This window comes from Neofelis nebulosa, chromosome 13 (assembly GCF_028018385.1).
Source record: "Neofelis nebulosa isolate mNeoNeb1 chromosome 13, mNeoNeb1.pri, whole genome shotgun sequence".
NCBI classification, from domain to species: domain Eukaryota; kingdom Metazoa; phylum Chordata; class Mammalia; order Carnivora; family Felidae; genus Neofelis; species Neofelis nebulosa.
In genome coordinates, this window is record NC_080794.1 from 92,199,166 (window position 1) to 92,223,766 (window position 24,601).

The window sequence follows — 24,601 nt, forward strand, 5'->3', positions numbered from 1 at the left end:
TTACTTCACCGGGCGGTGGGCTGAGAACTCCCTTGCTGGCCTCCCCCGCTGTTTCAGCGCGGTTTCCCTTCACATTTCCTAGTGTCCTTGCATCAGAGCACAAGGCCTCACAACCCAGCTCGCGGGCACAGATAGTCCTTCTGTGGCTGTTTGACAGCTTTCCTCCCAAGAACTTCCACATGATTCACATGTGTGTCCCTGCATGCTAACGTGTTTTCCGTGTGTGCATCTTGTGCAGGCCTTGCTGAGCAGTTGCTTTCGAGACAACAGACGGAAAGCCTGTTGTGAGTGGAGCCTGGGCCGCCAGCACCTCCTGCAGAGGGAGGAGGGCGGTCGCCTGGGCTCACGGGCTCTTTCCTCACTAGGAGCTGGAGCAGCAGCTCATGATAGAGAAAAGAAACTACCGGAAGACTCTGAAGTTCTACCAGAAGCTCTTACAGAAAGAGAAGCGAAACAAAGGTAGTGTTGCGTGTCCACATGCCAGAGCACAGAGTTGGACAAAGGGGGCCCCCCCAGGAGCTCAGGGGACCACTTTGTGCCACCTCTGCCTGCCCCCAGGTTCCGAGGTGAAGACCATGTTGTCCAAACTGAAAGGGCAGCTGGAAGAAATGAAGTGCAAGGTGCAGTTCCTTGGACTGGTCAAGAAGTATCTTCAGGCAAGTCCCCCTGCGTCTCTGCCCCTCCCACCCCTGCCCCTCCCATCCCTGTCCCTCCCATATCTGCCCCCTCCCACCCCTGCCCCCTCCCATCTCTCCCCCACCTCTGCCCCTCCCACCCCTGCCCTTCCCATCCCTGTCCCTCCCATATCTGCCCCCTCCCATCCCTGCCACCTCCCATCTCTCCCATCTCTGCCCCTCCCATCCCTGCCCCTCCCCTACCTGCCCCCTCCCATCCCTGCCCCTCCCATCTTTCCCCTTCCCTCAAGAGGCCTTCAGGCTCTTGTGGATGGATACCCGGGAAATCAGTCCCTGGAAAAAAAAATCATGAAAACGTGCCGCGATTTTTGAGAAGCCACAGCCATGCAGAGTGACTCAGCACCCATGTCCTGCAAGCCCCCGGTGGCAGCAGGTCAACCAGAGGCAGCTAGCTCCCCACCCCACACACAGGTCATGTACGCCGAGCGGTGGGGCCTGGAGCCCTGCGCCCTGCCGGTGATCGTGAACATCTCGGCGGCCCACTGCGACACGCTGGATTTCAGCCCCCTGGACGAGTCCTCGTCCCTCATCTTCTACAACGTCAGCAAGCACCCGCGCGGCGGCAGGCAGAGGAAGGCCCGCGTCCTGCAGGCCGGCACGCCCCTGGGGCTCATGGCCTACCTCTACTCCAGGTGCAGCCCCCGGCCCCTGGGGGGGTGGGGGGGACTGTGGGTTCCCCTGGGCCCCTGCGTGCCTTTTGAAAGCAGGAGGGAGATGGAAACAAAGAAACAGGCCCCCAGAAGGCGAATGAGGTGAGCAAAGTCTTTGCCTCATCGGAGATGGGTTGGCACTTCTTTTAATTTAGAAAATTTTGAATCAGAACTTTAAGCTGCCTCGTGTCAGCTGCCGCTTGCCTCCTTTGCCAGGCTCTTGGCTGGACGTGCACCTGTAGACCTGGGCGTCTGGGTCTCAGCTGTGCCGGGGCAGGTGCCTTGGAAGAGAGACAGGGGATGTGGGATGCACAGTTAACAGCCCAGGGGACTTCTGAATTTAAACACACACGGGAGCCTCAGAGACCTGCCTGGATTCCATCCGCTTTGCCGGGTCAAAACACCCCTTAATTAATCGTGTGGCTCCCCAGGGACTGCCAGTGCGGTTGGTCTCAGCCACTCATTGAACTATTTCCGCAGCTACCGCCTCTCGGCAGAGCCCTGCACTGGTGCCTCAGACACTCTGACTGATCCGCGCACAGGGGCGCGTTCACCCTGCAGCATGGAGGACCAGTCCACTCACACCCAGGCTCGCAGGGATCCCCGGGCCGCCCCCTGGCCCCTCCACCCTTGTACCCGCCCTGTCCATCGGCACAGCCACGTGTCCCCCTGGTATAGGCACAGGGCCTCCTGGCAGGTTCCCTTGACCCGATGGCCCGGCCCACGCCACGGGGGCCAGCAGGTCAGGGCTGGGTACAGACTACCTTCCCAGACAATGGTGGAGGCCTCCCCCGGTTCTGGCTTTGGGGGTCCCGTGACACACTTGGGGGCCCCCGGGGCCCTCTTTGAGCTGAAGGCTGTGGTGGTCCCAGAACTGATAGTCAGGTGTCAGCAGGGGACACTGGGGGCTGTCAGGGGACGAGGGAAGTACCCTGAGAGCAGAGGCGTCCTGGGCCTCCCGGGATGGCAGCCTCTTCCCGTGTTCTCCCGAGGTGGGCTGTACTCGACTGTGCTGGGAGACTTCCCCTGGCGGGGGTCCTCCGACCAGCCCTGACCACGTGCCCGATGAGGGCTGGCTGTGCAAATACAGGAGATGTGCATGTGTGCATGTGTGTGTGGGGTGTGTGTGTGCTTGGGGGGGTGTGCATGTGCGTGTTGAGGGGTGTTACACGGCGTGCTGTGTATGTGCGTGCACAGCACCTCCAACAAGGGGAGAGCCCTTGCTCAGACCCCGTAGGCACCCCCTTCGTGGGGCAGGCTGGACCTGACCCCGGCCGCAGCACCCCCATCTCCCAGGAGCCCCAGGGTGACCAGGTGGCTAGGCTCCCTCACCCTCCAGACACCAGGCCTCCACCCCGAAGCCCCTTCCAGGAGCCTTGCCAGGACCCCTGCACCTTTCTTTCTGGGACTCAGTCACTGACCTGCATGGTATCGCCCGCCCTGGGGTTCCCTGGGGCACCCCTGCGAGCAGGGGACGCTCATTCCCTCACCTACCTGGTTTTGCCCTGAAGAAACTGAGAACTTTGGGGCACAACGAGCAGCTCTCCTTTCTAATGTAGTGACTTCCAGTTTGGGGGCGGGGGTCACTGCCTGCACACACGAGTCCCCCCAAACAGGTTCTAGAAGCGGATAGCGAGGGTGCCTTAAAACTCGATGTTAAAGAAGGTCCTCCCGCCAGAAATGGTTGGGAGTCCCTAACGTTACCAATACCCGCACACACCTTTTACTTCTCCAAGTGCTTCTCCTGGCAAGGGCCGCGCATATCTACGTGCTCACACACGCGGAACGCACACGCCTTCTCGCTCACGCACATTCACATGCTCTCTCTCTCACATCTACCTCAGAACTGCTAACGGGGGCTGTGGGGAGCCGGGCCCTCCCTCCCCGCTTACCTGAAGCACAGGTAAGGTCTCCTGGGAGGAGATGCCTGCCCGGCCCGGGGTTGGGGACAGATGGAGATAGGAGGCGGGCGGGCGGGGCCGAGCCTTGGCCTTGCCAGTGTTCTGAGCACCTCCTCTCCGCCCCAGCGACGCCTTCCTGGAGGGCTACGTGCAGCAGTTCCTGTACACCTTCCGCTACTTCTGCACCCCCCACGACTTCCTGCACTTCCTGCTGGACCGCATCAACAGCACCCTGTCCAGGTACGGCCCGGCCCACGAGGCGCCACACAGACGCACGGTGGACCCCGTGGCGCCTTGTCAATGGCTGTGAAGGCCAAGGGGGGCCCTGCCGACCCTGGCCAGGATGATGGCTGTGCCTGGGCGGAGAAGGCAGAGCAAGAGGGAGGGTGCGAGGGGAGGAGGAGCCCAGAGAAGGGAGGGAGCAGGAGGAGGGGAGAGTGGCTGGGGCACCTGGGTGGCTCAGTGGGTTAAGTGTCAGACTCCAGCTCAGGTCCTGATCTCCCACTTCTTGAGTTCGAGCTCTGTGCTCACAGCTCAGAGCCTGGAGCCTGCTTGGGATTCTGCGTCTGTCTCTCTGCCCCTCGCCCGCTCACGCTCTGTCTCTGTCTTTCTAAGATAAATAAACATTAAAAAAAAAAAAAAAAGTTTTTTTTAAAGGAGGGGAGAGTGGCCAGAAGAGACCACCGATGCTAATGGAGGAGGCAGGGAGGGGATGGCCTGGGTGGGGGCAGGGGCAGGTGGCCTGGGTGGGGGCACAGGGGGAGGGGGGTGCTGTCCTGCAGGCCCTCAGCCCTCCTCAGCAGCAGCGCATAGACAACCCAGGACTGCAGTCAGTGAAGGATGTATGGACTTGTTCTGGCCTCTTCTCTGACCTGGCCTGTCGTCACCACAGGCTCCCTGCGCCTGCCTGGCCCATCAGCCATCACCTCCCTCCTTGGGGCGGGGACTCGCAGGGGAGACCTCCGTACCCCTTACTCCTGCACGTGTGGAGCCAGGCCCCCACTCTGCCTCTCGTGGCGTGCGCTCACACCGTGTGCCAGACCCCTGGCATCTCAGCCCGAGCTGCAGGGGTGACAGGTGCCTCAGGACTGGCGCCAGGCAAGGCTGGCGGACAGGCAGCAGGCCCCTGTCCCGAGTCGCCGAGCCCGAGGCCCAGCTATGCGGCCACGGCCTCTCTCTTCTGTCCCCTGACACAGGCGAGATAGGGCTGAAACACCCCTCGAAGGAGAGCCACGTTCAGACCCCACTCACGCCCCCTTGCTGGGCAGTGCGTGACCCCCAGCAGCAGACAGACCCGGTAAAGCTTAGGTCTCTGCCGTCTGCCTCCAGGGCTCACCAGGACCCCACCTCGACCTTCACCAAGATCTACAAGCGAAGCTTCTGCCTCCTGCAGGCCTGGCTGGAAGACTGCTACACCGTGGACTTCACTCGGAACTCCGGGCTCCTGGGCAGGCTGGAGGACTTCCTCTCTTCCAAGGTGAGCGCGGCCAGAGCCGGCACCGGGGCAGCCCCCGCATGCCCGTGGGCAGGACTCGGGGTGAGAGCCACCAGCCCTGTCTGGGTGACGAGTGACCACCCTGTGCTTCTGCCCAGATCCTGCCCCTGGACGGCTCTGCAGAGCACCTGCTGGGCCTCCTGGAGGTGGGCACTGACCGGCGGGCCGAGGGCACCTCACGTGGCACAGACCTGGAGGGCCCCAAGGAGGCAGAGGAGGACACCAGGCCTCTCAACGCCCTCTGTAAGAGGCTCTCGGAAGACGGCATCTCCCGGAAGGTGGGGGCCTTTCCCGGACTGGGGGGACGGGGGGTCTCCTGGGGCAGAGGCAGCACAGCCCAGAGAACGCAGTGCACGCACGCATGCACACACACATTCACACACGTGCTTGTGCGCTCACACGTGTGGACACATGTAAAGACACACGCACGGCCCTGTGAGGCTGGCACTTCCTGCCCGTCCTCGCCCTGGACGAGGACGGTGCAGGGGCCCCGGCCAGGTGCTCAGATGACCTCACGTTCCTGATGAGTGGAATAAATCATTGCCAGGAAATTGCCTAGGATGGGGGCCGGGTCTGAAGGGACCTGCCCATAATATATGGGGACAGCGCCACACTTCGGGGGGTGACCTGCTGAAATGACCAGGACAGGTGTCCCAGAGCGGTGGGTGGGAGAGATTGGCTCTGCGGCTCTCTCTCTGAGCAAGGGCCTGGAGCCCTCCTGGTCCTCCCCACCCCCACCCCCTCCCCTCGGGGCTGCTCCTCCCGCCCCTCTAGCACCTTCTGACCTCGCCCTGCAGAGCTTCCCCTGGAGGCTGTCCCGGGGCAACGGGCTGGCGCTGCCCCACCACAAGGAGCGCCAGTACACCATCGCGTCCGCCCTGCCCAAGCCCTGCTTCTTCGAGGACTTCTACGGCCCCTATGCCAAGGCCAATGAGAAGGGGCCCTACTTCCTGACGGAGTACAGCACCCACCAGCTCTTCTCCCAGCTGACGCTGCTGCAGCAGGTGACGGGGCCGGCCAGCCTGGCGCCGGGACGCCACGGGGAGGGACGCGGGGGGGCCCTCGCCGGCTCTCTGGAGTTGCTGGGCGGATGTGCGGAGGGCAGTGAACTTTGGCGGGGGGGGGGGGGGGGGGCTGCGCTCTGGAAAGGCCCGGACTCTGCTCCTACTCCCACCCCTCCCCCTGCCCACCGGCGCCCGCGGCGTCCCTGACACTCCTGCCTCGCGAGCGCTAGAGGGCGCCCTGTGGGCCTCCTCCCTCCTGGCGCCCTGAGCCCCGCCCCCAGGTGTCCCGCCATCCTGGGCCCCCAGTCACTTGGCGGGTGAAGGTGGTGATGGTGACCCAGTGATCCTACCTGCTGTCACCACGGCTGGGCAAAGAGGCCCCCAGAGATGCTGCCTTGTCCACGAGGGCCCTGGGAAAGGTGCCCTGAACACCTGCGTCCTTGTCTCCAACAGGAATTGTTTCAAAAGTGCCATCCCGTCCACTTCTTAAACTCCCGGGCCCTGGGCGTCATGGACAAAAGCGTGGCCATCCCCAAGTGAGTGTGCACCTGCGGGGCGTCACCCCAGAGCTCTGGGACAGACAGATGGCTGGTGGCAGGGGCTTGGGGGCTTCCCCTGTCTCGTGGACACTCTTGGCCAAAGGGAGACGCCGATGTCACAAACGTCCTCGGAGCCAGACGCTCCCCGCTCCGCAGAGCCCATCCTGCCGGCCCCACCCGGGTCCGGAGAGCCCCCTGCGGCCCCGGGGGCCCGGGCAGGGCCGCGGCCGCACGTCCTCGCCGGGATGCACATGCCTGTCTCTTCCAGGGCCAGCTCCTCCGAGCCTCCGACCGCCAAGACGTGCAGCTTGTTTCTGCCCAACTACGTCCAGGACAAGTACCTGCTGCAGCTTCTGAGAAGTGCGGACGACGTCAGCACCTGGGTGGCCGCTGAAATCGTGACCAGCCACACCTCCAAGGTGGGTGCCCGTCTCACAGGAGGGCCAGGGTGTGGACGCAAGGGCGCGGCGCCTCGCGGGGGGCCCCAGTCATCCGTTCTCCGCCCGAGCAAGGGTGAGAGCCGTGTCACAGCCTCTGTCGACAGCATCAGGCACACCACCCGGCTCGCCCGCCGGGCACCGTCTGTCACACCCCGACCCTAACACCGCAAATGCGCACCGGCTCTGAGCGCTGTGGCGGCCCCTCGTCCGTGCAACTTCCACATGTGTGCCTGTGCACACCTACAGTGTCACACGTGCACGTGCAGTCTTACACAAATGCACTCCCTCACACACATACCCCCTCACACACTCACAGCCACGTGCTCATTCCCTCACACACACCCACACACTCACACTCCCTCTCACACCCACTCCCTCTCACACTCACATACGCAGCCAGCCACAGGGCTGGGAACTGTGACTCCCGGCCTTCCCGCTAACCTGAACTTTTCGAGGGTGGGGACGAGCTTGGTTCCTGTCACAGCCCTGCAGCCAGTACAGTGCGTGTTCTCAGCAGATTCGTGGGATAAACAAAATGGGTCAGTGGTCCGGTCAAGGTGAAGGTCTTGCCGTTCTAGGGCCCCTTCTACGCCCCGCCAGCCTTCCCCCTGACGGCCAGTCTCTCAGCCTGAACTAACCCACCTGCTTCCGGCAGTGCACCAGGCAGGCCAGGAGGGACAGTCACCTGCCTCAGAGCTGGCGCCTCCCTCCGGGTTCCCACTCACTCACGAGGGGCTGGGGGAGGACGGAGTCCCCGGGCCCCGGTGCATCCCGAAGGCCTCTGCTTTCCTGCCACCTGAGGCCAGCCCTGGCACGGGGCATCGCCGAGTCCTGCCCACTTGAACTGCCACACTGGCATGCTGAGGAGTGAGGTTGGGACCACAAGGGCTCCTCCCGTGGGCGGATTCCCACCACTTCGCAGGCGGCAGCAACCTGAGGGCAAACTCTGGCCCAAACATAGGGCTCCTCCTGCGAGATCCCCATCACCGCTGCCCCTGGGCTGAGCATGACAGGGGAGCTCAGGGGTGGGGGACGCCATCGTTCTGCCCCCGGAGCCGCCCCTGAGCCCACAGGGGCCACCACCCCCCCCCCCCATCACATGGCAAAGCACAGAAAAGTCTATTCCAGCACCTGTCTGCAATTTCTTTTCTTTTTTTAATATTTCTTTGCGTCCCCCTGACCCCAAAACCCACAGGGCAACCCAAGACCCATTAGCAAGTGCAGAGTTCTCTACATTTTCCCCCGTCGGGGAGAATTTTCGCACTTTAGAGATTTATTAGCCCTCACTTCTCCAAGATGTGGGAACAGGGAGCCTGGGCTTACCCGGTCTGTTCTAATCCACGACGTTACAAATATCATGACATCGGAACGTAGCTTCCCTAAACCAGGACTTCAAACAGGGGCCTGTGTGGTTAGTCCTCACGAGGACTTCCAAGGACAGGTCCAAGGACAATCCACAGCCACTCCACGGCCCTCCCAGGATCATCCCTATGTGAGTCCCCAAAAAGAGGGACGAAGGCCCCCCCTCCCAGCTTGAGAAGGAAGGTGAGTTCGGTGTCCCGAGTCTGCGGGTGCCTGCCCAGCAGGCCCACACGGAGCGGCACGACACCTTTGTGGGCCTGGCAGTCAGCACGATGGAGCGGATCTCTGGGCGCACACCCGGGCACCCAGCCTGGAAGGACAGTAGGGATCATGGTGTCACTGGGGCAGAACGCCTCCTGTTGTTGCAAACGGGCCCTGTGTCCCCACGAGCAAAAGACAGAATCATTCAAACGGGCAGTACTCAGCCGCATGCAGGAACCACCGGGGACAAGAGCCTGTGCGGCTCATCGGGGGACGTGTTTCCAAGGAAACTGCACGCGAACCTTCGACAAAAGTGTTTGTCACGTTCCGATGTATGCGTTGTTTCACGTGTTGTGTGTTATTTACCGTAATGTCAGAACAATCCAGAAGACTGGCTTCTCCATTTGTCAACTGTGGTCACAGGAAACTGTCAACATTCAAATTCTGAGGCAGAGAATGCAGCGGGGCCCTGGGGACAGCATGCATCCCACGCACGTGATGCGCTGGGGAAAACGGAATGGAAGTACGAGGTGAAGAACAAGAGACAGTGTGGAGTTTGTCACCTTCAAGAAAAACTTGTTGGCTTTTTTTAGGTGAATAATGGTGGGTTTGAAGGCAAAACCGCATTTCGACTTCTTCAGGCAATTTTCCAAGTGACAGAATACAACAGCCAAGAGAAAGAAGCAGCCCAAAGGTCCATCCACGGACAAGTGGGTAGACGAAATGTGGCCTATCCACATTAGGCAATAAAGTCGGGGTGCCTGGGTGGCTCAGTCGGTTAAGTGTCCAACTTCAGCTCAGGTCATGATCTTGTGGTTCACAAGTTCTAGCCCCACGTCGGGCTCTGTGCTGACAGCTCGGAGCCTGGAGCCTGCTTCGGATTCTGTGTCTCCCTCTCTCTCTGACCCTCCCCCCATTCATGCTCTGTCTCTCTCTGTCTCAAAAATAAATAAACATTAAAAAAAAAAAAAAGGAATAAAGTTATGATACAGGCTCTGGCGTGGCTGAGCCTGGAGCACGTCATGCTCAGGGAACAAGCCAGTTCCAGAAAGACAAATGCTGTGATTCCACTCTAGGAGATCTCTGGGGGTGTTCCAGCCACACAGACAGAAGGTAGAAAGGTGGGGGCAAGAGATGGGGGTAGCTGTTTGACAGTTGTGGCCTCAGTTTTGCCAGAAGAAAGCTCTAGAGATCTGTGACACAACCCAGTGTCACTAACGCTGCAGAGCTCTATTAAGAGTGCTTACAAGAGTAAATTTTCTACTGCATATTTTTTACCACATTTTTTTAAAAACAAAAATGTGATGGAACAGTTTTATCTGAAAGTGCTGGAAATTACATATTTCACATCTATTTAAATACTTATTTTTGAGAGAGAGAACACGCAAGCAGGGAAGGGGCAGAGAGAGAATCCCAAGCAGACTCCGTGTTGTCAGAGCAGAGTCTGGCACCGAGCTCAATCCCACAAATCTGAGCCGAAATCAAGAGTTGGACACAACTGACGGAACCACCCAGGCACCCCTATTTTGCATCTGTTTAAATATATGAAGAAAAAAGTGGGATGTCAACTTAAAAAGTATGAGCGAGTAAATGTTTTCCAAGACTCTTTAAGAAGCACTCAGGCCAGACAGCTGGGAGGCCACCATGGTGGATGAGCTCCAAGGGCCCATCTGTGTGACCTTCGATGGCATCAGAATCACCGCAGACAAGGTCAAGTCCAGTGGAAAGGCATGTGGTTGGGACCCACAGGCAGACAACTGTTCCTGCCTGAAGGAAGGCCCTGGCCCTGGTGACAGTTTATAAGGTGAGGCAGCTCTGAAATGAGGGGTCAGCTGAATTCTCTAGAATCTTCTAGAAGCCTCTGGAATTGTGTGAAATCCAAGTGCTATCTGTGGGTCCATGAACCCAGGACCTCAGGCCTCTGAAATGGCACATGCTGTTAGGAAAGAGAATCCCACCGGGTGTTCCTATCAAATCTGGTGAATTTGCCAAATCTGCTGACTGGCCACCCGCAGAGGAGCAGTGGGGCCCGTGGACCCACCACCCCTGGTCAGGCGCTGAAGCCCTTCCTGCAGTGGAGTCGCGCCAGGCAGATGAGAAGCTGCTCTTGGCCACGAGATGCATCGGCTCCGGGGTGCCCTTCCGGGTCCTAAAGCTGTGCCCCCTGCCCCGTGTGTCTCAGTCCTAGAGCAGAGGTTTGTCCTGGGAGAGATTTTGCTTTGGAGAAGGGAGGCTGACTTCTTTTCACATCTTCGTGCCTACTGGGTGCTTGCCTTTTCGTTTTGTGTTTCCGAGTCATGAGCGTCCTCCTGCCCCTCACAGCCATCCTCTGAGACCTGAGCCCACCTGCCTCCTCCCCACATGGGTGGTGGACCTCCTGTCCTGTGTGCCCTGGTGCTGGATTACTCTAACGGGTCCTCAGATGCTATCTACCGGCTCGTCTTAACCCGGAGCACACCGAATGTGTCATTTTCTGGTTTCAGTTGCAGGTGAATTTACTGTCCAAATTTTTGCTGATCGCGAAGTCTTGCTACGAGCAAAGGAACTTTGCGACAGCCATGCAAATCCTGGGCGGCCTGGAGCACCTCGCAGTGAGGCAGTCCCCCGTGAGTCACTCCGGGGGGTGCTGGCCAGGGGCGGGCGTGTGGGCACCGGCACGGCCACGGGGGTTCACTGCTTTTCTTTTAGGCCTGGAGAATTCTACCCGCAAAGATAGCAGAGGTCATGGAAGAGCTGAAAGCCGTGGAGGTACTGGTGCTGTGCCTGAGCTTCTGGCAGCTTCTGTCCACCTGGGGCTTCCCCTAAGGACGCACCGTGTGCACCTCCGCGGGGCTCACCGGGCAGAGTCTGCATCGTGGCCCCCAGGCCACACGGCCCCCTCAGAGTCGTGCGTGGAGCAGCCCGGCTAGCCTGGTCTTGCACGCCTCCCCGTGAGGCCTCTGCCACTCAGCTGGGCAGAGACCGAGGGGCCAGTGCCCAGGGTACAGGTGCCCAGAGGACCAGACCGAGCTGAGCTGGCCCTCTGGCCTCAGTGCTTCTCCCCAAGTACAGAGGCACTTGCCTCATGAGATCAGAAACGAGGAAGCGCTGGAACGGTGGGCATTTCCCCAGATGCGGCAGCAGGAGCAGAGGCCCCGCGGCCCCCGCCCCGGGCCCGGCCCCCTGCAGGGCGGGAGGGCTGCTGCGTGTCCTTGGTTGACGCCGGAAACAGGTCCCTGAAGCCGGCCGGCCTGGGTCTTATTGTCACTTGGGCAGCTGGGTCACCTGGCTGTTTTCTGGAGCCCGGCAGAGAGTAGGTTAGGTAACGATAGTGGGACGCGTGCGGCTTTCTGCTGGATGTCCGGGTCCCCCGTGTCTGCCAGTCTCAGACATCCGCACCGCCGACCCCCGTCCAGTCATCCCAGGCACGCTTTGGATTGGATGTAAATCAGTGCTGTGCAGCCCCATGCAGGGGATTGGCTGAGCTGAGGGCCCTGGACTGACTCTCACCTGTCTCCCCCTGCCCATGCCCCCGGCTGGGCCCCCAGGTCTTCCTGAAGAGCGACAGCCTGTGTCTTATGGAAGGACGGCGCTTCCGGGCCCAGCCCACTCTGCCCTCGGCGCGCCTCCTGGCCATGCACATCCAGCAGCTGGAGACGGGGGGCTTCACCATGACTAACGGGGCCCACAGATGGAGCAAGCTCAGGTGAGGGCCTTGCTCCCCACGGCCCCATGGGCCCCTTGCCCTAGAGCTGTCTACACAGCCCGCTCTTGCGGGGCCGTGGTTCCTCTGCCCGACACCCCTGGGCGCTCGGCATGCCTGGGAGGTACAGACCAGGGGCCGCTTGTGAAAGCCACCGCGGCAGTCCCAGCCAAAGTGGGCCATTGATCATTTCTGCCTCGGAGGATGCGAGCGTGCCCGGAGAAGCCGGGCCTCCAGCCCACCTCTCCTGGGAGCTCCGGGCCTCCTCCGAGACGCCCCCGCGTGTCTCAGGACTGGGCCAGCCCTTCTCCATTGGGCCTGCACCCACCCCCCCACACACAACCCACCCCCCAGCCTCACACCCACCCTGCTCTCCTCCCATCTCTTCTCCACACCAGCCACGTGCACAGTCAGGTGGAAGCTGGTCAGACCACAGTCCAGCTGCACTCAGGGTGGAGGGCTGGCCTCAGCAGGCACGGCCCAGGGGCCTTGGAGCCCAGTGGTTCCAACCTGCTATGTGCAAGGCCTCCTTTCGGTCACCAACTTAAAAAGTGCTTAAGAGACACCACAGTGCACGTTAATCCATGTCAGCAGAATGGCAGGCCACGATCCAGAAGGCACAGGGGATGAGACCTAATGAGGCCTCTTCTTAACTCTATTGTACGTCTGGATCCAAGAGCCTGGTCCCCTACACTGGACCATCTCCGTCCACAGTCGCGACGGGAAGACGTGTCTGGAGCCCACGGCTTCCCCCTTCCCTGGACGACCCCCACCCCCACCTCCGGGGCTGTGTGGCCTCTGTTTAACTTGCAGCTCTGAGGGGAGGCAAGCCCTGCTCCACAGTGTCAGCCAAGCCCTGGGGTGTAAATGCCCCCACGGTGGTGGCTCTTGAGCTGTCAGGTGATGTCCCTGAACACAGAGCTGGGGGGAGCATGTGCCCAGTGGCCCCTGCATCTCCCTACCTCACGTTTCTCCTCTGCGGGCCCTCGATGGCTGACACTGGGGTCTATTCACGCCGGAACCCTCAGCACTGACCAGACCCGACACAGACGTTCAGTAAATGTTTGTGGGAGGAAAAGTGGACGGATGGGCAGAGGGATGGATGGGAGTGTGGGTAGACAAACAGGCCTGAGTAACGAAACGAGGTTTGGCCATCAGAATCAATACGGAAACACCCAGAGCTGATACCAGAAGAGGTTTGGGTTAGACGTTTCCGGTGACACGCCGGGAACTCCCAAGCCGCGGCCTCGTGCGAACTAACGGTTCGCTTCTCCCCGACACAGGAACATAGCCAAGGTGGTGAGTCAGGTCCACGCGTTCCAGGAGAACCCCTACACGTTTGCCCCCGACCACAAGCTGCAGTCCTACCTCAAGCAAAGAATCGCCCGCTTCAGCGGGGCCGACATCTCCACATTGGCGGCCGACAACAGGGCCTCCTTCCACCAGATCACCAGCGAGAAGCACTCCCGCAAGATCCAGGACAAGTTACGGAGAATGAAAGCCACGTTCCAGTAACGGGACGGTGGATGTGATGAGAATGCCAAATCGAGGACAGGACTGGGGCAGAAAAGAGCCGCCCGCTTGCCGTCCAGGCCCAGGAAGTCCGTGCAGCCCAGCGTCTGCTGCCCCGGACGGGGGACCCCCAGTGCAGGAGCCAGGGCCCAGCCGAGGCGTCGGGGTGCATGCCCGGGGGGCTCTGGGGGGTGGAGGCTCGAGGGCCTTGCCGAGAGGGAGAGGATCGGGGCTCTGGTGGAGGTTGGGGTATTGCTGCTAGTTTAAAACTATATTTTAAAATTAACACAAAAATAGAATAAGTTAACTCCCCAGGAGCCACATACCCATTTATACTTCTTAGAGATAAACTGCTCCCTGCCAACTCTCCAGGGATCCCGCCCCCCCAAAACCCCACAGCCACCCACCCTGACTCAGAGCATTGTTTTCTTGAGTCCAGCTTATGTCTGCCCAGCAGCCAAGGACCAAACTGACCTCTGACCCCCATGCCAACCATAGGCTCCAGGGGTGTCCGAAACCTTCCCCTGGGGCCCTGAGGCTTCCTTCCCAGTGGCCCAAGCCCCAGCCTGGGCCCACACTCCTACCCTCAGGCCTCCTCCCACCCCACAAAACCCCCCTCCCCACCCCCAGACCTCCCCCCCATACCTCACACCTACCCCTGTCTCCCAACCTCCCGCTCCCCACCCCAGGCCTACTAACCCGCAAATACCCCCTCCCCAACCCCAGACCATCCCCCAAACTCCTCCTCCTCCTCACCCCCAGACCTCCCCCGACACGCAACATCCCCCTCCCTTCCACCCAGACCTCCCCCAGATCTCCTCCCACATCCCAGACTTCCCCCCCCAACACCTCACACCTATACCCATCTTCCACCCAGACCTCCCTCTCCCCACCCCGACCTCCCAAATTCTCCCTCCCCACCCCCAGACCTCCCCCCACACCCCCCTTCCCCTGACCCCCTCCTTCCAGACCTCCCCTTTAGGGGCCCAGCTCAGCTCACCCCCATTCCTGCCAAGTGGGGGTGCCTGAGTTTTGCAGCCCTTGCCCCAGCAGGCAGCCCCGCCTCTGGTTGCTGGTGAGGGAGCACCTCACGGCTCCACACCGGCAGCCCCCCAAGTGCCCGCGGCCTCTGCCCAACCCCCACCCCTTAGGACAGTTCCTGGTGAGGCCCTCGAGGCTCTGCTTCCTAGCAAAGCACACAGGATACAAACAGCAGCTCCAAAGCCGACTCAAGGCCTCAGGGGCCCTGAGAGCCTCCCCCAGCCCCGTCTGGGGGCCTCAGGCCTGTGGCCCAGGTCCATCTGCCGCCAGCACCCAGCATGCGCTGCACACGCCTACGCCCGGGCTCTCACAGCTTGCCTTCGCTAGCGCTCCGTCAGAACCGTGGGGGAGGTGACGTCAGAACGCGGAGGAGGTGACGTCAGAACCGCGGGGGAGGTGACGTTCGCAGCCTGGATGGAACCAAGCTCTTCCCCGAGGCTTGGATTCCAAACAGCTGGTGTTGAGCATTTGCTCAGCGGCCAGAAGACCCCTCGGCCAGGTGTACAGGGACCAGGAAGGTGTGGTCACGGCCCCCACACGGGGAGATGAGGCCCCCCCGGCACCGTCCCAGGCGCCACCGATCTTAGGTTGCACATCGTTGCAAGACCCAAGGCTGTTCTCTAGAGTCTCAGAATTGGAGATTCTTTAGAACAACCAGCTGTTAGTATTTCTGGGAAAACAGTTACTTGTGATAAAATACGGAGTTTGTAATGTCAAGATGTGTTTCCCACACAAATTCATTTGCGACACATAGGTCCTGCTTAAACGGAATATAAGAGGAACTTGGCACTCCCCGCCACGCAAGTTCGGGTTTTTTCTGGCTTTTATATGAGGATTATGTTCTACCAAACAACACTTACACTTACATTTTCAGATTTTGAATTTAACAAAGGTGGTGTCACAGAGCCTGAAACTGCGGGTCTGGCGCAAATAAACATTCCAACCGTAACAGTTTATTCACGGGGAAGTGACTGGGCTTTCAGCTTAAGCGCGATCGTCTGCATGTCGCCCAAATGTCACTGGTACAGATTTCTAAATAAAGTCATTTCTACCAAGATGGCTTCCCTACGGCTTGTCTCCAGACTGACACTCGCACCGGGAGTCACGTGGGCTCCTCCGTGGCCGGACGAAGACAACTTCAGGGGTGCTCACGAAGGCACCAGGGGGCGAGAAGTACCGGCCACAGCCAGTATGTCCTTGGGTGGCACGGAGAAGGGCCAGGTCTGCCAACTCGTTTAATTCCAGCCCCACCAGAGCAGAACCCCAGAACTGCTAGGCCCATGAGCGCGCGGTCTCTCTGTTGCCATAGGAAGCGGTTGCCTGCAAACCACCCAAACAAAGCTTGTTCTGGCACGGACTGGTGTCCCCAGCCTGGGACCCGAAGGCTGCCGGCCTCACCCGGAGCCTGAGGGCAGGACGGCCGGGTCCTCCCTCACCAGGGCAAGACAGGGATGTTCCTTCAGGCTTGCTTGCCACCGGGAAGGGTCCTGCCAGACACCGCGAAAGGAGGGGCAGGAGACCAGGGGTTCGAAGAATTTGGGGACATACATGGTTGTTTTCTGTGGAAAAGCCACCCGGGGAGTCCCTGTAATAAAGGGTAAAGTCCCCCGCCTGGCAAGAGCGTCCTGTTAGAGTCACGTTACCGCGCACAGTGGCTGCACGGGTGGGTCCCAGTGTCCCAGTCGCGGGTGGGTGGGTGGTTTGGGTCCTCACCCACCTTAAAATCACTAAACCCTGGTCTCTCTTCCCCCCTGAGACAGGAGGACCGGGATCTCCTTCCACTGCACTGGGTCTAATCAAATCAACAGGTTTTCCTTTATGACAATTGACAACCAGTGACCCCTTAGGCCCCCAAGCTAGCCATGCTTCCCAGGTCCCCACCCTGGGCAGTCCACTCCTATGCCGATGAAGGCTGGCCCGGTGTATCCGTGCTCTGGGGAAAGGCCCCACCACAGGCAATGTTTCACTACCCCGAGACCACCACGCTGGAGCAGGCCCAAGGCAGCAGTCCTGAGCGGACGGAGCAGAGACGGGAGAGACGTCCGGCCAGCCGGCCCCGGAGCCGCCCAGGCACCAGCACATGCGGCTTAGAGGCCTGTGGGGCCCCAAACAGCCAGGCCAGGGCCCCGGAAACGGTGCCACACCTGCCCGCCCCAGTCCCAAGGGAACGCCCAGCAGCCCACCCGAACCCTCGTCCTAGCTCTGACCACGGAATCAGCGGCATAACCAAACAGGGCCAGCGCCGGCCACTGCTCAGCGTCAATGGTTATGCCGTGGCGCATGACGCAGCTCCTTGTTGCGTGCTGAGGGGCAGACGGCTCCCCACGGCGAGGTGGTCGTCTGCTCTGTGAAAGAGGACCCCGTCAGCTGGCCTGCCCACCGGCATTAGCCCCCAGACGGGTGGTTTGGGGTTGTTTGCCGTGGCTCCTACTGCTGTCTGAAGCTTGCTCTAAAGGCGGGAGGCATTCGCACGGGCACACTGTGCCTGGGGCTGCCCCGGTGTCTTCAGCTGCCTCCCACCCCTTTGGGGGGCTGACCTAAGTCTCCCTGGAAAACAGTGCTTTGAAAGGAAACTGCGAGGCCAAAGACCATATTAGGCCTACACCCAGTCGATGGACTGACTTCTCCGGGGAACTCGGCTCAGCAATCCTAAAGCTACTTCCCGTGCACACTAGGGTTGATCCATAAATACGTAAGCTGTAGATAAGGGAGCCGGGGCCTCCCGCCGTCAGAGAGCGAAGTTGCAGCAAAGCCAGTGGGGAGGCCAGGTGTGGACACGTGGGCGGGTGCACATACACATGCTTCCTAACTCACCCTCCACGGGGCCAGCACACAGCCCAGTCACAGCCCCACTGATGCGCTGGGTGGATGGGCCATCCTGTGCACTGTGGGGTGTTTCCCAGCACCTCTGGTCTCTACCCCCTACATGCTAGCAGCAGCCCCCAAGTTGTGACAGCCAACATCTCCAGACATCAACAAATATACCCTGGGCGGGGGAAACTATTCCCCACCGAGACCCAGTGGCTGGGAAGCAGTGACACCCCAGTAGCAACAGGCACACCCGTATCCAGACCTTGGATTCCAGATACCACTCTCCCCAAAAGAAGGAGCCACAGGTTTTTGGAGAAATGGCAAATTGCTTGATTCTAGGGCTGGAGTGGGGAAAGCACAAGACGATCAGAAGTCTCTGGTAGCGGCACAAAGCAGAGAAGTACTGGGAGTGGGGGGCATGTCAGATGGACACAGGACAAGAGGGAAAGAGAAAGAGAGCTGGGGCGATCTGGGCGCCTCCAGCTGATGGCATGGGATGGCACCCCGTCATGCAGGACGGCACGAGTCCACTGATAAGGAGGAATTACAGGAGAGCCCCAAACAACACGTGACCACCCCCCTCAAAGGGCAGCCCGCTCACCCCCACGTGTGGGGTGCACTTGGTGACCAGACGGTGGAGAGGTGGCGGGCACCCCGGCAACGTCTGTCTTCTTCCCAAACGCCCACAAGCCCGGGCTCATCATGAGAAGGCATCTGACAAACCCAAGGTGAAGGACACCCACAAAGCACCAAGCAGTCTCCTCAAAGTGTCCAGAACGTGGACAACAAGAGTGGGAAACTGCCAGGGTCCAGAGGGGACAGAGGAGGCGAGACGACCGCACGCGGTGCGGTGCCCTGGACCGGGTCCTGGGACAGAACAGGCTCGTTTCTGGGAAACCTGCTAAGACCCAAGCCAAGTCTGTGGCTCAGTCAATGGTTGTGCCAACGTGAATTCCTCGGCTTTGACAAAGGTGCCATGGTCCCACGAGACGCTCCTCTGGGGGGGGGGGGGGGGGGGTGGCACAGGGTCTCCAGTCCCTTCTGTGCCACCAATTACCCCAAACTAAAAAGTTATAAAAACGACTATAGCTAGTATATGGAAATACAATTGATTTTTGTTTATTGTTGTACTCAATGACCTTGCTAAACTCATTTACTAATTCTAATAATGTGGTTGCAGATCATTTTGTATTTCCTACATTTACAATCATATCACCTGAAAATAATGATGGTTTTACTTCTTCATTTCCAATTTTATAAACCTTACTCCTTTTTCTTGCCTTATTGCTCTGGCTACACTTCCAGAATGATGTTGAATAGAACCAGTGATGCTGGGGCATCCTTGTCTTCTTCCTGGTTGCAGGAGGAAATGCTCAATACTCTCTATTAATCTGATGTTAAGGGTAGTTATTAGAATAAAGCAGTTTTTTCCTGTGAAGTGTGTGTGTGTGTGTGTGTGTGTGTGTGAGAGAGAGAGAGAGAGAGAGAGAGAGAGAGAGAGAGAATGAATTATGACACCAATTCTGAGCTCTGGTCATAACTCAGCAGATCCTGCCCTGAGCTGGCTGCACGCAGCGGCGACCACACCTCGGTGCTCACACCAGAACCAAGGCAGGTGGGGGCGGGGCCCAAACACCAGCGCCTCTGCGAACCACGGGCGGGGACGCGCCTGCGGCAAATGGGAGGGGCGCGGGGGCGCCTTTGGGAGCTGGAATGTTCCATGGCTAGGTCTGCGCGGCGGTGAAAGGGCACGGCACTTGCGTAAAAACGAATCGAACCTTGCACGCCTCGGGCAAGCTGCCGTATCCTTTAGTTCGTCAACTCCAGAGTTTAAAAAGTAGAGCTGCTGTGGTTTGTTCCTGGCCAGGGCCCGGGCCAGCCCAAGTTGAAGTCGGCTAGCTGGGTGGGGGCGGGGCGGGACGGGGCGGGGCGCGCGGGGGCGGACGGCGTAGACCCGCGACGGCTCTCGCGGCTCTCGCTCGGGCTCCGGCTCCCGCTCCTTCTCCGGCGAGCGTGCACCCTCTGATCCCGTGCAGGCGGCCTCTCTCGGGCCGCGGCCCCGACCCCACGCGCCCCGCCGGCCCCGGGATGCTGCTCCGGCCGCGGCGGCCGCCGCCGCCCGCGCCCCCCGCGCCGGCGTCGCCGGCCAGCCCCGACCCCGAGCTGCGGCCGGCCGGGGGCGCCCCGGGGACACCGCCCCGGCGGCCCGCCTCGCCCGGCGCGCTGGCAGCGCCCGCGTCCCCCGCGTCCCTCGGGCTCCCCGGGTCGCCCGTGTCCCCGGGCTCGGCGCAGCGCACGCCCTGGAGCGCCCGCGAGACGGAGCTGCTGCTGGGCACGCTGCTGCAGCCGACCGTGTGGCGCGCGCTGCTGCTCGACCGCCGCCAGGCGCTGCCCACCTACCGCCGCGTGTCGGCCGCGCTGGCCCGCCAGCAGGTGCGGCGCACGCCCGCGCAGTGCCGCCGCCGCTACAAGTTCCTCAAGGACAAGCTCCGCGACGCCCAGGGCCAGCCGTCCGGGCCATTCGATGCGCAGATCCGCGAGCTCATGGGGCTGCTGGGCGACAACGGGCACCGCCGCGGCCGCCGCCGTTCCCCGGGGCCCGGGCGCCCCCCGCGCGGCCGCCGGGCGGCCGCCGCCGCGCACCTCTCGTCCGCGGGACCGGGTAAGCGGGGACGGGGGCGGGGGCGGGTGGGGGAGCCGGGGCGGCAGCAGGGGCCCCTGGGCGTAAGAGCCGCGGCGGGCGAGCCCCCGGAGCCCGGCCCGACGCCCCCTCCGCGTTCCAGACGTTCCACCGCCGCCCGCCGCCCGCGACCCCGACGCAGACCCTGCCTGGACGCTGAGGTTCAGCCCGACGCCGCCCAAGTCTGCAGACGCACCGCGCGCTCCCGGCTCCCCGACGGCGTTCTCCACGGTTGCCGCCCCGCCCGGCCGCCCCGAGGACCACGCGCCTTTCCGCGCCGCGGCATCCCCGCCGCCGCCGGCCCTAGACCCCGCCCGGGAGGACCCCGACTCTCCGTCCGGCCGCCCCGAAAACCACGCGCCCCCGCAGTCCGCGCCCCCGTCGCTGAACGCCGCCCTTCTGCAGACCCTCGGGCACCTGGGCGACATCGTGGCCATCTTGGGTCCGCTGCGCGACCAGCTGCTGACCCTGAACCAGCACGTGGAGCAGCTGCGCGGCTCCTTCGACCAGACCGTGTCCCTGGCCGTCGGCTTCATCTTAGGCAGCGCCGCCGCCGAGCGAGGCGTCCTGGCCGACCCGCGAGATTGAGGCCTGGCTGCCCCGATCCTTTCTGTAGGATCACGTTACCTCCGCCCTGACCCCATCCTGCGGCCCTCCCCTACTCCAAGTCTAGGTATGTTCAATAAAAAGATTTTTTTTTTCCCAATATAATTCTGTGAACGCGTGCACGTCTTGTGTTAGATAGGAGTGGTCCCTACTAAAACGGTCTGCAGAGATCAGGCCGAGGTTAAAATGTCTCCCTGTGGGGTGGGGGGTGGAGGGCCTGGGCTGCCTGTGCCTTGGGGCGTGCTGGGATGCTGACTAGGACCTTCCCTAGGAGGCAAGGGCACATCGAATGGGAAGTTGGGGTCCTTGTAACACTGGCTTTCCCCGGAGCCTCCCAGACCCTGCCCGCCAGAACTTTGCACCAGCCCAGCCTTGGTGGGTGAGCATTCTCTGCCCTCCCTGGGAGCCCAACTGAGCGGGACCAGGGGGGAGATTGGACCCCCAGGGAAAATAGCAGTGACCGGACTCTGCCTGAGCCATTGGGGGTGGGCATTAGAGGTTTCTCCTCCACTGTGGGCACACTCCCCCAGCCTGACCAGAGCTGCCGGTAGGGTGTGCTCAGAGCCCCACCCTGACCCCAGTCAGGCCTAAACCTTCCGGCTGGGTTCTGGAAAGCAGGACTCCTTAGAGGCAGCTGGGAACAGGACAGCCAATGCATACCAGGAGAGGGGCTCCTTTTTTCCCCGGGGAAGTGACTGCTGTGGGTAGCCCAGGCTCTGAGACTTTGGCCGAGGACCACGTCCTGCAGATTTGAGAGGACTTGACCAAAACTGCCCTGGGAGCATTTTCCAAATAGTAACTGAGCCCCACCCTCTTTCGGTGGATCCAACGAATGAGAACTGGGTGGGCCGGGAGGTGCTCCTGCCCTGGGGAGATAAGGAAGTAGCCCGAGGCAACTGGCCAGCATAACAATACAGTTCCACCAAGTAGGGGTTCTTTTCAGGGACAAGTGATTGCCCCGAGGCCACAAAGCTAAATAGGTGTTCTTGCTGGCCCTGTGTTCCAAGGTTCCAGCAGTACCTGGGGCTTGGGGTGGGGGTGGGGGGTAAAGCCCCTCCCCCAAGCCCTTTTCAGGAATCTTTGGAGAAGAGACCCCAGTTGGACCCTTGGCCTGCAGAGATCCCCAAATGGGAGCAGGAGTGGTCTCCCAGACCCCAGAAGCTGAGCCCACCCGTGGGCTGTACATTTATGGCAGGTCCTGGGGGCTCTGTGAGACCAAAACCATAAAAGTGACTCAAAGCGTCACCTCCCTTAAGACACACTTTTCTTCTGCTTCACGATGCTGTCTATGCTATGATCCCTGAGAGTGTCTAGGCTGCCAAAAACCTGCTATGGGGTGATTCCAGCTTGCAGACCTACCCCCCACCCCCCCACCCCCCCCCCACCCCACAGGCCACTTCCCACTGGAAGGTCAGAACCACAGGCTGGGGCAAATATGTCAGCCTCCCGGGGTGGGGGTGATGCCCGGGGACCCTCTGCCCTGGAGGAAGGCTATTTTGTGGCTGAAAGAAATCTGTGGAGGTCATCGAGTTTGAGAGGCTTGAAGGCACCTCGGAAAACCCATCTGCCTTACTGCCCACCTTACAAATGGGGTGCATCCCATGGCCTCCTCAGGCCCCTCGTGCTGGAGTAAGGAACCTGAACGTTCCTTCTCTGCCCATCTTCCGTGTCTTCCTGCCTGAGGAGGGGGGTTTGGGCTGTTCATGTTTCCTTGGCTCAACCCAGCTGCTTGGGCGGGTTCTCTGTTCCTTAAACCGGCTGTTGTGGATGCCCCAAAGATTCCCAAATCCCTTCTCGCTGTCCCTCCCCTTCGTCCGGGGCTATATTGTGGGTCAGTGAGGTGAGGCGTGTCCGCACCCTGTTCTGTGATGTGCGTGTCTTATGCTTGGTTCTGGGCACCGGGACAGACACGCCACAGTGGCGATGCTTTCACTGGACATTAGCAATCATTCCCTGGGCCTGACCACGAGCACAGGGCAGTGTCTCCAGCAGGGTCTCCTAGGACTACTCCTCAGATTAGTGCCCTCTCCCTAGGAGCCCCTGGACAGCAGATTCATACCCTTCATTTCTTTTTTAATTTTAATTTTTTTTTCTTTGTTATTGAGAGAGAGAGAGCATGAGCAGGGGAGGGGCAGAAAGAGAGCGAGAGAGAGAGAATCCCACGCAGGCTCCGTGCTGACTCGGGGCTCAAACCCACGAAATCGTGACCTGAGCCGAAGCCGGACGCTCAACCGCCTGAGCCAATGAGGTGCCCCTCCGTTTTTAGTTTGTTGAGGAATCTCCACACTGTTGTCCGCATGGCTGCACCGTTTCACGTTCCCGCCAACCGTGTACAAGGGCCCCAGTTTCTCTGCATCCTCGCTGACGCAGAGACTTTTTTGTATAGCAGCCACCCGAGTGGCTGTGCAGTGTGCACCTTCAAGGACCATTCTTACAGCGCGCATTCTGGCAGGTGCCAGAGGGACTGTCGTGCCCAACTGCCTCCTTGGCTGGGCGACCCACCCGCCTAGTGTGGAGCTCCCCGTCGTGCCATTCTGTTCTGTGCCGCCCTGCGGGCCAGGGATTGCGCACATCGCCTGTGCCCTTCCTCAGTTCAGCCGAAGAAGCTCTGTGGCTGCGGGTCCTCTCCGCCCAGCTGCAGGGCCGCCCACCCAGCCCAGCCCAGCCCCTTTGCATTCTGGGGCTGGAACCAGAAGGAGTGTTTTCACATCTTGCCGATCCGTCGAGGACCAGTGCTGTCCAGGGCCTTGTGAAGTAACCTTTATCTGGTGATCAATCTGTTGGTTACAAGAGAACACCTCAACGTTAAATGCATTTTTCTACAAGTAGGCAAATAACCCTATCAATGTGCGGGGCTGCTTTTTTACTCCCGAATAGCTCGACACTCCTTATCTGTAATTAGCTCTGGTACCTGCACTCTCTCTGATGTCCAGTTGTGCCTCAAAACTTAACAGAGGTTGGGGCACCTGGGTGGCTCAGTCAGTTAAGTGCCCTACTCTTGATTTCGGCTCAGATCACAATCTCACAGTTCCTGAGATGGGAGTCCCACACTGGGGGAGCCTGCTTGGGGTTCTTTCCCTCCCTCTGGCTCTCTGCCCCTCCCCTGCGCTCTCTCTCAAAATAAACATTTTTGAAAAATTAACAGTTAAAAAAACAAACTTGGGGCGCCTGGGTGGCTCAGTCGGTTAAATGTCCTACTCTTGATTTCGGCTCAGGTCATGATCTCATGGTAACTGGGACTGAACCCCGAGTCGGGCTGAGCTGAGCTTGGAGCTTGCTTGGGATTCTGTCTTCTCTCTGCCCCTCCCTGACTCGTGCTTTCTTTCTCTCAAAATCAATCAATGAATAAAAATAAAAAATTTAACAGAGGTAAACTTCCTTTGTAACTTCATGTTTGAAATTCCTGTCTTCTCGGGCACATGCACCCCAATGTTTATAGCAGCGCTATCCACAATAGCCAAAGTATGGAAAGAGCCCAAATGTCCATCGATGGATGAATGGATAAAGAAGACGTGGCACTGGGGCGCCTGGGTGGCGCAGTCGGTTAAGCGTCCGACTTCAGCCAGGTCACGATCTCGCGGTCCGTGAGTTCGAGCCCCGCGTCAGGCTCTGGGCTGATGGCTCGGAGCCTGGAGCCTGTTTCCGATTCTGCGTCTCCCTCTCTCTCTGCCCCTCCCCCGTTCATGCTCTGTCTCTCTCTGTCCCAAAAATAAATTTAAAAAAACGTTGAAAAAAAAAAATTTAAAAAAAAAAAAAAAAAAAAAAAGACGTGGCATATATATACAGCGGAGTATTACTCGGTGATCAAAAGGAATGAAATCTTGCCATCTGCGACTACGTGGATGGAACTAGATATTATGCTGAGCAAAATTAGAGAAAAACAAATATGATATGACTTCACTCATATGAGGGCTTTAAGATAAAAAACAGGCGGATGTAAGGGAAGGGAAGCAAAAATAATATAAAAACAGGGAGGGGGACA

At 60.1% G+C, this 24,601-nt stretch overlaps 2 protein-coding genes across 3 annotated transcripts in view; both read left to right on the forward strand.

Annotated features, from left to right (window-relative positions):
• KNDC1 (kinase non-catalytic C-lobe domain containing 1) overlaps positions 1-15,577 on the forward strand; it is a 66,198-nt gene extending 50,621 nt beyond the window's left edge. For both annotated transcript variants that reach the window (XM_058698215.1, XM_058698216.1), the window contains 13 exons: positions 366-459; positions 559-650; positions 1,101-1,327; positions 3,373-3,486; positions 4,576-4,723; positions 4,840-5,019; positions 5,539-5,745; positions 6,199-6,281; positions 6,553-6,703; positions 10,771-10,893; positions 10,976-11,035; positions 11,815-11,972; positions 13,253-15,577. In XM_058698215.1, coding sequence (XP_058554198.1) covers positions 366-459; positions 559-650; positions 1,101-1,327; positions 3,373-3,486; positions 4,576-4,723; positions 4,840-5,019; positions 5,539-5,745; positions 6,199-6,281; positions 6,553-6,703; positions 10,771-10,893; positions 10,976-11,035; positions 11,815-11,972; positions 13,253-13,484 — 1,869 coding nt within the window. In that variant the 3' untranslated portion in view covers positions 13,485-15,577. The remainder of the gene's footprint in view (positions 1-365; positions 460-558; positions 651-1,100; positions 1,328-3,372; positions 3,487-4,575; positions 4,724-4,839; positions 5,020-5,538; positions 5,746-6,198; positions 6,282-6,552; positions 6,704-10,770; positions 10,894-10,975; positions 11,036-11,814; positions 11,973-13,252) is intronic.
• Positions 15,578-19,421: 3,844 nt separating this feature from the next.
• On the forward strand, positions 19,422-20,716 carry UTF1 (undifferentiated embryonic cell transcription factor 1). Its single transcript, XM_058696072.1, has 2 exons — positions 19,422-19,995; positions 20,117-20,716. The coding sequence occupies exons 1-2, from the start codon at positions 19,422-19,424 to the stop codon at positions 20,599-20,601; spliced, it is 1,059 nt and encodes a 352-aa protein (XP_058552055.1). The 3' UTR covers positions 20,602-20,716.
• Positions 20,717-24,601: the final 3,885 nt, after the last annotated feature.